Source organism: Lemur catta, chromosome 9 (genome assembly GCF_020740605.2).
Source record: "Lemur catta isolate mLemCat1 chromosome 9, mLemCat1.pri, whole genome shotgun sequence".
NCBI lineage: Eukaryota > Metazoa > Chordata > Mammalia > Primates > Lemuridae > Lemur > Lemur catta.
This window is the reverse complement of record NC_059136.1, coordinates 65,373,200-65,385,464: the sequence shown is the minus strand read 5'-3', so window position 1 is coordinate 65,385,464 and position 12,265 is coordinate 65,373,200. Positions and strand designations below refer to the sequence as shown.

Genomic DNA, 12,265 nt, shown 5'->3' with positions numbered 1-12,265 from the left:
ACGATTCTTTCCATCAATCTTGTATTTCTTCCATATAATTTCTGTAGTGATCACCTAATAAGCAAATCTCATCACATTGTTCTCATTAGAAAAAAATATCCGAGTGGCTTACATAAAATTAAGGGTAATGTTCAGATTGCTTTAAAAAGTCTCAATCAAAAATGTTTAAATTGTATAGGTTTTGTAAACCCATCATATAAGGTTAAAAATAAAATTTTCAAAGATCCATAAAAAACACCAATGGCTCTCTTCTTGGACTTTTACATAAAAGTATCATACAAAACATTTAAGCCTGAGACTTGTTTTCATGTCCAACAGTATATATTGGCCATGTCTCCAGATTAGTGGATATAGTTTTAACTCAGTCTTTGAAATATCTGTATAATATTCCAGAGTACAGTTGTACAAAAATGTTTCTAACTATCTCCACATTGATGGACATTGAGATTACAATTGGCCCTCCATGTCCATGGGTTTTCTATCCACAGATTCAAACAATTGAGAATCAAAACCTGTAGATACAGACAGCCTACTACAATATGCCATTTTATATAAGGGATTTGAGCATCCATGGATTTTGGTATCCAGGGGTGTCCTAGAACCAATTCCCAGCACATACAAAAGGCCAACTGTATTTCCATGTTTAACCACTGCAAAACTATTTTGATACACAGTGTTAGGTATATATTCTTATAGGACTGTGAGATAGATTCCCAGGCCACTACATCAAGGTATACATGTATATGGTGGTGTTTCTTGCCCACATATTTTCTCTCTTCTTCTGATACCTTGGAGAATCATCCCTTTCCCAGGCCATTGGTTCCTATGAGCCAACATTATCTGCCATGAAGAATAGGTAGTGTCACAGTTCTGATTAATTTAGTGACTTGTATCTCTCTGGCTGCAGTGATAATAGTCATTTGCTTTTCAGGATATTGAGCATATCTTTTCAGGTTTTTATTGCTGTTTTACATTAGAAGGTTGTACATTTTTTGTTGTTATTCTCTAACTTACATCTCTGAGAGTTCTCATTATTTTTTTTAAAGTATACTTATTTAAGTAATATTTGCACATCATTACTTTTTTCAACTTCTCAGCCATCTAAAACCTTCATTTTTCCTTCAAGTATAGTCACTTTTTATTTATGTTCAGTTTGGTCCTCCTCCCTTTGGTCATTTTAAGATCCCTTAAGTTAGTTGTAATCAGGGTTTGTGTTCTCTGACCACCTATACAAATCCAGCTGTTAGTATCTCTCACTCAAGAATAAACTAGAAGTTGTGAAAGGCAAAGCAGGTTCTGTCTTTGTGGGCAGAGGCCAATCAGCGGAGGTGCAGGGAGACCTTTCCAGGATTGAATAGAAGGTTCCTCTTGGCTATAGGCGTTCTATGCACTGTTGAAGTTCTTCTCCACATCCAGAGGATGGCGCAAGCCCTCCCAGAGCCACAGCAGGTCCATGGGAAGGAGCCTCCTAAGCTTCTACTGGCTCAAACCCCTCCTCCTATTTGTCCCCAGTCAATGGCAAAAATCCTAGTTTTTGCTCCAGTTCCTGGGGAGAGGCAAGTTCTTTCCTCTGTCATTAAGTCTGTTGGATTTCATCTGGCACCAAAGAGAATGCAGTTGAGCACTTGTGATTGTGTCGTGAACTTTGACTTCAAATGCTTCCTCCTGGCCTTGCCACTGTGTCTAAGCTGATTGCTGTAATGCAACACAGAGCAGTTGGGGGGAGAGGAGGTCTTGTGTGTTCAAGCTGCTGTCACCCTGAATTCCAGGGAAGTTCTTACCACTTACTTTCATACATAAGACCCTTTGCCATCTGATTTCATCGCTTGGCACTTTGTCACATGAATCCTTTTTGCTGAGGATACCAAATGACTTTACCTTCCAGGAACTAAGAAAACTTTTTCAGAACTTTGTGCCTTAGAATGTGTGTCTTCTACTTAAAATGATGTCCTCTGCCCCCCCTCCTCCCTATGTTTTTTGCCCATCTGTTATTCATCATTCAGTGCTTAGTATAACCATTTCCCCTTCTTGGAAGACTGCTTGGGATCTAAACATTCATTCCCTGTCTTAATGTTTTATTATCTTTAGTAGCATCAAATAAAAATATATATTATTCATGTTTCTCTAAAACCATAAATGTGAAGTAAAAATGTTCTAGAACTTTTATGTAAGGAAAATTATAATTTTAGAAGAGTTTCAGTTAGAAATCTCTCACTGTATATGACAGAAAACACCATCTGATGTAGCACGACTAAAAAGGGAATACATTGGTTGTGTAAATTGAAAGTCCTGGAGTAAGATTGGAATTTCAGGAAGGAAATGAAATGTGTAGCTGATTAACCATTGTAGTGACTCAAGAGTCTTATCTTCCCACTGTCCCAATGATAAGGGATTTCAGATATTTCCACCATTTTATTGTGAATCAAAGAAAATGTGAGATAAACTTAAAAATGGAGGCAGGGGGGACTTTCAGGAGGGAGGAGAAAAGGTTGGGGAAAAGGGAGAGGAAGGAAAAACAGAATTGCACAACACCTTCACCTTTCCTTAGGTAGCTATGCTAACTTTCTAGTGGTTAACCTAGAAAAGTACCTCAGGTTCACCTTTCCTTCCATTTGTCTTGTTCATATAAGCTGTCTTTTCATTTTTATTGAAAAGTCTACTCATAAGGACCTCAAGGTGGTGATTAAGGAGTATAGTACAGGAATGAATCTTTCATTTATTAATATTTCTTTCCTTTGGGTCTTCTTGCTGGTATTTACTCTAAATTCCAAAGTTTCTTTTCTTCTCATGGAATTTTTGGTACTTTGCCCTTATTCCCTGGAGTGAGAACTTAAAGTGCTTCTCTCTTTAGTATTTCTGGGCTTAAGTTCTTCAATGCATACACAGACACCTCTGAAGCTCAATATTCAAGACATCACTCTGCCACCTTCACTCTCAACCTCCAGGCATTTATCGTAATACTTTTGTTATTGGCTAATTTTTATTCATATGAACTATCTTTATTGAGGGGGTGTTATTTGGATAATACTATGATTTATCAAGTGGTAGGACTTGTACGGACAGGAATCTTAGCTTTGGTTTTAAAATAAATACCTCAAATCCTAGAGTTTCTCTTCTACTGTAGCCAAATGCCATAATCCATATGTAAACACAATATTTAGAACTGAAAAGTATTATTTGGTCTCTTTTTGGCAACCTAAAAAAAAAGGAGGATGGTACTTTAACATGATCTTGAGAAATAAATTTTTCTTTTTGAAATTGACCAAGCTAAAAATTTGCCAGAAGATAGGGGAAATTTATCATTGCTTTTCTGAGTGGCAGTTCCTCAGTCACTGATCACAAATAAAGTGGGTTAGATCATCCAGGAGAAAGCACCTTTTTCTTACTCCCACAAGGGTGGTGAATACTGTGGCAGCAATTCTGGTTAGATGCAGGCTGGGAGTAGAAGCCAGAAACTTCTGGGGATTTGGGGTGAGCTGGTCAGCCTGGATTCAGCCTTCTCAATATTTTACAAATGTTTTCTTTCTTGTGTATCAAAAATTGGAGAGACTAATGAGACAATTAAAATATATTATTTCTTAGGTAAGCTTAATTGTACAAAGCCTTAAAAGACTAACCACAATTCTAAATGTGGTTGGCCCATCTTTACTCACATTTGTTTTTAGACATTTAACAGGGTCCCTTTTTTTTAATGTTATAGACGTAAGTCCAGAGAATATTGCCTTGAGAATGCTGCAAATACAATTTCTGGTGATGGTACCATGTGTAGTACAGCTTGGATTTTGTATCTCAGTTTTAAGAGAATATGTCTTCAAACAACTATCTTTTGCATTTAGCAACTTAATCTCTAGACTCTTATTATTTAGGAACTAAATTTCTTAGATGCTACTTTTGATGACTCAAAATACAAAATTTAAATACAATTATAGAGATTCAGGGATTACGATTTAGAAGTACAAAGGTTGTAATATTATTTGATATTTAGTAAGGACAAGTGCTTTGACCCTATCCAGAATGTGAGCTTAAAATCTCCAGCATCAAATGATCTCTCACTTTCTGTTTCCCTCTAAAAAGTGACACCTATATTAATTTTCTAGGGGTACCATAATAAAGTACCACAAACTGGATGCAAAACAACACAAATTTATTCTTGAGGTTGGAAGTCCGAAATTAAGATGTTGACAGGTTAGGCTTCCTCTGAGGGTGTGAGGCACACTCTGTTCCATGCCTCTTCCGAGCTTCTGGTGGTTTGCTGGAATGCGTGGTGCTCTCTTGCATGTAGAGGCAGCACCTGATCTCTGCCATTACCCTCCCGTGGTGTTCTCCTGTGTGCTTGCCTGTCTTTTCTCATGGTGATCTTTTACAAGGACACCAGTCATACTGGATTGGGGGTCTGCCCTCTTCCAGTATAACTTCATTTTAACTAATTATATCTGTGATGACCGTATTTCTAAATAAGGTTACATTCTGAGGTACTGGGGGTTAGGACTTCAACAAATGAATTTTGGGGGACAGAATTCAAACCATAACAACACTCAAAGGTGTTTTATGGAAAGGATTGACATTCTGGGGCCAGCAAATTCTACTGTAGTAATAGTTCTATTGAGTTATGTTGGCTGCAGTTTTCTGGGTCATATTTGAAGCTCTGTAGTCTATAAAAAATTGTTTTCCTTGTATTCACACTTGAGGGGAGCAAAGCTAGTGCTTGTGGATCCTAGCTGCCTGATCTTACAAAAAAAAGGTGAAGTTGCTAGGCCAAGAACATATAAAGTCTCAAACTGTGTGGTTTTCTATGTGTCATTCCAGCACCAATTCCCAACTTTGGATACATTTCTCAATTTCTAGATGCCATCCAGGTTTGTTTTCTGAATAACTGCTACATGTAAAAGTAGATAAACTAGTCTAAAACTGAAATAAAAATCTGTATCTTAATGTAGAAATTGTCTTTTCTGTGACAAATAGTTCTTTTTCTCACCAGGAGCAATTGAGTTACTTTCTGTTGATCTCAGCCAAAACATTATAGTAGGCCCAGAGGCAGAGATTGAGCTACCTACCTGTTTTCATGCTTCTTCTTGATCAGGGGTCTGACACTGTGTCCAGGGAAGCCAATGTCACTGCAGCCTGGGTTGGAGGGGCAAGGAGTGCTGCCAGTAAGCATTCAACTTTACACTGAGGGTTTCTCAAAAGGTTGGCAGTGTTCACAAATCCTGAAACTACTGAGGATTTTGATATGGGAATGTGAAGTCTCTTCTATTCCTATATTATAATAACCATTATTACACCTATAAAACACATTTTTTTAAATAATTGCATCTTTCAAAATCTTCTAGTGATCAGCCTATTTTTTAATTTTTGACAGGGTCTTGCTAGGTTGCCCAGGCTCTTCTCAAAACCTTGGCCTCAAGTGCTCCTCCTGATTCAGCCTCTCAAGTAGCTGGTACTACAAACACAAGCCACTACACATGGCTGTGACTATTTTTTGCAGTTGTTTCAGCCTTACATTATGAATACACGATCTTCCATCTTTCAGAATATTCAGCCACTTAAAGATCTCAATTTTGGGGTTCTGTCTCTATATATCATCTCCCCATCTCCCTTTTTCTTTCTCTTTCCTCCTTCATCCCCTTTTGGGCCCCTTTGGCCTTACTACTTATTGTTTTTATTTCTTGATACTTTTATTTGTGCTGCTTTTGCTCTTATCTAAATTACATTAGGTAGTATAAGTATCTATCAGCATTTGCAGCAAAATTTTTTCTAAGTAATTCATGAGTTGCAGAACTCTTATTTGAATTGAATACTATGTTTTATTAAATAAAGAGAAAGTGTAGATAATTGTGCTACTTTGTAAGTGACTCTAGTTAAGATATTCACTATTTGGGGAGGATTTAACATATTTTATCTTGTATGTGTGTATGAGAGAGAGGAGGAAGACAGAGAGAGAGAGAGAGGATGTATGTAGTCTATATTATGAACCAGAATAAATGAATCAGAAAAAGAAAACTTTATCCAGCCCCCAGCCCCCTTTTTGAGATATGTGTGTGTAGAATGATCTTGGACCTTGTATTTCTCATTGTGGAAAGGACACTTGACATTTTAAAATACTGTATATCTGAATTAGTTCATTCCTCCTTTACTTTGGCCTTTGTTCATTGCCGTATTGGCAGAGAAATAGATTCCAACTGCTGGCAAATGACACTAGTTAAAGTGAAAGCTCAGTATCAGTGTCATATGAGATAAAGGATAATGGTCTCCAGTTACATCTGAGTTGTTGCAAAAGACATTATTTCATTCTTTTTTATGGCTGATTAATATTCCATGGTATTTATATACATTTTCTTTATCCACTCATAAGTTGATGGGCACTTAGGTTGATTCCATATTTTTCAAATTGTGAAGTATGCTGCAAAAAATATTCAGGTATAGGTGTCTCTTTGAAATAAAGATTTATTTTCCTTTGGGCAGATACCCAGCAGTGGGATTGCTAGATTGAATGGTAGGTCTGTGTTTAGTTATTTGAGGAATCTCCATACTGTGTTCCACAGAGATTATACCAGTTTATATTCCCACGAATAGTGTATAAGTGTTCCCTTTTCACCTCATTTATGCCAACATCTGTTGTTTTTTGATCTTTTACTAATGGCCATTCTGACAAGGTAAAGTGGTAGCTCATTGTAGTTTTAATTTGCATTTCCTAATGATTGGTAATGTTGAGCATTTTTGCATATGTTTTTCGGCCATTTGTATCTCTTCTATAGATGAAAATCTAGTCATGTCTTTTGCCCACTTTTTAGTGGGGTCATTTGTTTTTTTCTTGCTAACTTTTTTCAGTTCTTTGTAGATTCTGGATACTAGGCCTTTGCCAGATATATAGTTTCAGAATATTTTCTCCTGTTCTGTAGGTTGTCTATTTACTCTGTCAATTATTGCCTTTGCTGTGCAGAAACTTTTTAGTTTAATTAAATTTCATTTATTTATTTTTGGTTTTGTGGTCTTTGTCATAAATTTATTAGCTAGCTTAATGTCCAGAGGAGTTTTTCCTACATTCTCTTCTAGAATTTTTATGATTTCAGGTCTTACATTTAAGACTTTCATCTATCTCATGGGAGGGGATTTCACTCTCTGCTGGTGTGGTAGAGCACAGAGCTTGTGTCTCTGTTGGTGGTGGAGTCACTTTTCATAGCTGGAGGCAGAAAGCTCTTAAGGCTCTGGAGAGTGTAAGTTCCATCCTCCTTTGTCCTCAGGGCCACCCCTTTGGCATGCTGCTGTGTTCTCCCTGGGAGGGTAGCACTCTCTATGGAGTAAAGCACTGGGGCCCCCAAAGCACCCCTGGGTCCAGCCAGTGCTGCTTTGCTGCAGCCCTCCAGGTAGACACCAGGGAATGTCAGTGGGAACTCCCAGGATCTGGAGACACAAGGGCCTTGGTTCCTGGGGGAGGGTGAAGTCCTGAGCCAGCGTGTTCTCACAATGGTGCTGCCACTACTGCTCAGATCTGGGGTGGGGGTAGGCAACCCAATGCAAGTTCCAAGATCTGTCCAATGCCTTTTGGTGGTGTCCAAATCAGTGCCCTCGCCAGTGGCATGGTTCTTTTGGATAGAGGAATTCCCCCATGGTTAGGATTGCAGCAGTGCACAGCAAGGATGTGGACCACCAAACTCTCTAATTCATATTTTTCTTGAGATACTAAGACCTTCCAGGCTCAAGCCAATCTCTGCTGTTTTGGCCTCTTGCTTCCTTCTCCTTCCATGCCCCAGATGTTTCCCATGAGCTCTTCATTAGACTCTAGTGTTCTCTCCTTGATATTCTATTCAAGGCATGATCTTCTACCTGTAATCCTGGCTCTTCTTTCCAGAGAGGATGGGTATCTTATGTCTCTAGTCAGCCATCTTGAACTCCTCCTCCATAATTATTTCTTTGAATAAACTTTCTACCCCATCTTTTCTCTCTATCTCCTCTTTATGGCTGATAACTCTTAGATTTGCCTTTTTGAGGCTATTTTCTAGATCTTGTAGGCATGCTTCAGTCTTTTTTATTCTTTTTTCTTTTTCTCTTCTGTGTATTTTCATATAGACTGTCTTCAAGCTCACTACTTCTTTCTTTTGCTTGATCAATTTTGCTGTTGAGAGAGTCTGATGCATTTTTCAGTTTGTCAATTGAACTTTTCAGCTCCAGAATGTTTGATTATTTTAACTATTTAAATCTCCTTGTTAAATTTCTATTAATACAATAGGTTTCTGCATTCCTTCTCCATGTTGTCTTGAAATTCATCGAGCTTCTTTAGCACAACTATTTTGAATTTTCTACCTGAAAAGTCACATATATACATCATTCTAGGACTGGTCACTGGTGTCTTATTTAGTTTGTTTGGTGAGGTCATGTTTTCCTGGGTATTCTTATATTTGTGGATGTTCCCTGATGTCTAGGATTGAAGAGTTAATTAGTTATTTTAATCTTCACAGTCAAGATGACTTATTTGGACTCATCTTTCTTGAGAAGGCTTTCCATGTACTCAAAGGGAGTTGAGTGTTGTGATGATCTAAGCCTCTGGTCACTGCAGCTGTATCAGCACTAGGGGGTGCCCCAGCCCAGTAACACTGTAACACTTGCAGGCTCCTGGTGATACAGCCTTGGTGGACTTGGGAAAGATATGGGAGAATTCCTTAGATTATCAAGCAAAGTCTCTCACTCTCTTCCCTTACTTTCTCTCAAACAAGAGGAGTCTCACTCTTGGTGCTGGGCTACTAGATTTGGAGGAGGAGTGACATGAGCACTTCCTCTTGGCCACCCCAGCTGGGACTGCACTGTGTCACACCCAAAGCCAGCCCAGTCTTGTCCAAGTCCTGTGGTGACTGCGGCTTGGCTACCTGATGTTCATTCAAGGTCCAAGTGCTCTTTAGTCAGCTGGTGGTAAATCCTGCTGGAACTAGGTCCTTCCTTTCAGGGCAGCATGTTTCCTTCTGGCCCAGGGTGGGTCCACAAATGCTATCTAGGAGCTAAGGACTGGACTCAGGGGCCTCAGGAGTCTGTTTGGTACTTTATTTTACTGTGGCTGAGCTGGCACTCAAGTTGCAAGATAAAGTCCTCTATACTTTTCCTTTCCTTTCCCCAAGTGAAAGAAGAGTCTCCCTGAGCTGCACTGCCTGGCACTGGGGCAGGGCCGATGCAGGCATTTGCTTGGCTGCGCCACTGCTGTCTCATTGGGTCATGTGCACTACACATCCACTGGCTCCAAGCCCAGCAAAGCCTCAGGAGTTGCCCAAAGACTACAGCCTTTGTGGCCTGATTTATTCCAGGGCCCAGGCTGCTTTTTGTCAGCCAGAGGTGGAGCTAGCTGGTTCTCAGGTTTCTACTGCTGGGGCAGAGGAGTTCCCTCTGGCCAGGGCTCATTGAAATGTTTCCTCCGTGGGCACTGGCAAAATTCTGCCCTGTAGTGTATTCCCCTGTGATAGGGTGGCCCTGAGTTCCAATGCAAGGTCCCATAATCACTTGACTTTCCTTCCCCTCAAGCACACAGATTCTATTTCAACCTGGCAGTGGTGGCTGGGGCATTGCTGAGGGATGGGAGAAAGGTTGTGTTGGCAGTGAAAACTGTCTTTTCTACCCTCTTCAGTGCTATTTTCCTTGATATATTACTAACATCAGGTTTTGTGATCACTTACCTGATTTTTGGTTCTTATGAAGGTGCTTTCCTGCATGGATAGTTGTTCAATTTGGCATTCCTGTAGGGAAACAATCACTGGAGTGTTCTATTTGGCCATCTTGCTCCTCTTCCTCTCCCAGAGTGGCCCAAAGTTGATTTTTTTCCCACTTTTAGAAACCATGCCTGAAATATACGTTAGGGTCCAGTTAGTGGAAAGCACATGAGTTTATTCATTCACCCTGCCACTGTGGTACCCAGTCTTAGGCTGGCCAGCCAGCCAATCAACCAACCAACTTTGGGTATGTGTTCTTTTTCCCCCAGCTCTAGTCCCCATTCCATGTCGGCCTTCTAATTTGTTACAGATGCTATTGTGCAAATAAAATGGTACATGTGAAAATGCTTCTAAAATCTAAGTGTGCCTAGAAATATTTTGCTATGATACTATCAACTCTACTTTAAGAAAGACACTGTGAACCACTCTTTTCTTGCAGAAATTTCTGTGATCAAAGGAAAAAGTAGTAGCCCCAAAATAATGGTTTTTGGAACTGAAATATAAATATGAACTAATGAATGAATTTTCTCCTATTTAGGACAATAATGTTAGTCTATAATGAGCAAGTAGAATAATTAAAGTATGGGTTCATTTTGTCTGCAAATAAACCAATACCTCTTCTATTGTGTAATGGACTGTATTTTGGGGTTATACGATGGTCCTAATTACCCCAGTCTTCTTCACAGGGTTGGCCTTTGCTGTGCTCTCATCAGTGCACCCAGTGTTTGGTTTATATGGGTCTCTGTTTCCTGCCATCATTTACGCCATATTTGGAAGGGGACGTCATGTTGCCACAGGTAATAATTCCTATCTATGTTTGTACTCATGTTGCTAATGAAAGGTACTCAGGGCAATTATTAATTACTGATTACATGTCCAAAGCAGTTCCAAATAACTTTACTACAAAAAACCTAAGCAATTGTTAGGACAAGACATTTAATTTCCTGTGTGTCAAATTGTCAATAGCACTGTGATTTATTCCTATCTTACTATATAACCAAGATTATTGGTAAAGATTCTTTGCATTTTTAAGTTGCAACAAGATTACAAAAAATGGGGAATGTTCCAATTTTATAATGGGATGAGTGAACGTAAGCACCTGGAAGAAAAAAAAGACTATATAAAATTTAGTTACTTAAATATTTAAAAGTATTTACATGTATTTGATATTTGGACTAAATGATCTTTTAGGCTTATTCCAGGTTAGATTACATAACGCCCTTTAATTAGTATTAGTATATCTCTTACCATGCCTAGCTCTGCATTACTGAATAAAATATGAAGGGTCACAAATATTCTGATAATAGAGCAGGCTGGGTTTTGGTGTTAGATAAACCTAGGTATATGTCTCATTTCTTGTTTGCTATCTGCATAGTCCTGGGCAAAGTTTTAAAGCTTGAATTGCTGCTTTCTGGGTAGTAAAATGACCTCTAAAATTTCATATGATTATAGGGAGAACTAGATAATTGATGCTTAGTACTTAATACATAATAAGATTTAATAAAGTTAGCTATTATTATTATTATAAAATGATACCTTAATCTTAAATATTAAGGCAATAATAATAAAAATACTTTTAACTAGAAATGTCCACAGAGGCATTTCTATTTATTTTATGATTGTAAGATCTCAGCCTCTAAGTAATATTATTTTGCAACCATTTCTTCAGTGGTCAGTTTGTGCTAATGATTGTATTAGTTTCCTATTGCTGCTGTAACAAATTAGCAAACAAATTATCTGGCTTAAAACAAGATAAAGGTATTATTCCACAGTTCTGGAGCTCAGAAGTCTGAAATGGTTCTCACAGGGTTAAAATGGAGGTATCAGCAAGGATGCATTCCTTTTTTAGAGGCTCTAGGGGAGAATCCCTTTTCTTGACTTTCCTGGCTTTTAGAGGCTTCCTGCATTCCTTAGCTCATGGCCTTTTCAACATCTTCAAAGCCAGCAGTGTAGCATCTTCAAATCTCTCTCTGACTCTGACCTTTTGCTTCCATTTTTCATTTTTAAAGGACCCTTGTGATTACATTAGACACATCTGGATAAGCTAGGATGTGCTCCTATTTTAAGGTCAGCTGATTAGCAACATTAATTTCATCTGCAATGTTAATTCCCTCTTGCCATATAGCATAACATATTTACAGGTTCTGGGATTAGGACGTGGACATATTTCAGAGGTCATAATTCTGCCTACTGTATTGATACATAAATTTTCTCATAAAATAATGTTTTATTTATGTAGATTTGGATTTTTAAATCAGTTAAGTGTGTACATGGAAAGATTACCAGTTATCTGTCATTTACAACATTGCTGCCTAAACTGTGCCTCATGAACCAGCAGGGTCAATGTTACTTGGAAAGTTGTTAGAAGTGCAAAATCTTGGTTTCCAACCCAGATCTACTGAATCAGAATCAACATTTTTACAAGATCTCCAGGTTTTATTTATATATGTGTTATATATGTTATATATTATAGTATTCATATATATGTATTTATATGTTTGTACATATCTGTGTATGTACATATAAGTTTGAGAACCATGGATGTACTACCCATTAGGTGCCTTAATTAAGACCTT

At 38.3% G+C, this 12,265-nt stretch overlaps 1 protein-coding gene across 4 annotated transcripts in view; it reads left to right on the top strand.

Annotated features, from left to right (window-relative positions):
* The window catches only part of SLC26A7 (solute carrier family 26 member 7), a 133,068-nt gene that overhangs the window by 34,518 nt on the left and 86,285 nt on the right, over window positions 1–12,265 (top strand). For 3 of the 4 annotated variants that reach the window (XM_045561827.1, XM_045561826.1, XM_045561829.1), the window contains exon 3: window positions 10,376–10,486. In XM_045561827.1, coding sequence (XP_045417783.1) covers window positions 10,376–10,486 — 111 coding nt within the window. Of the gene's footprint in view, window positions 1–10,375; window positions 10,487–12,265 lie in introns of those variants that run through there. The other variant, XM_045561830.1, reaches the window with a different exon arrangement.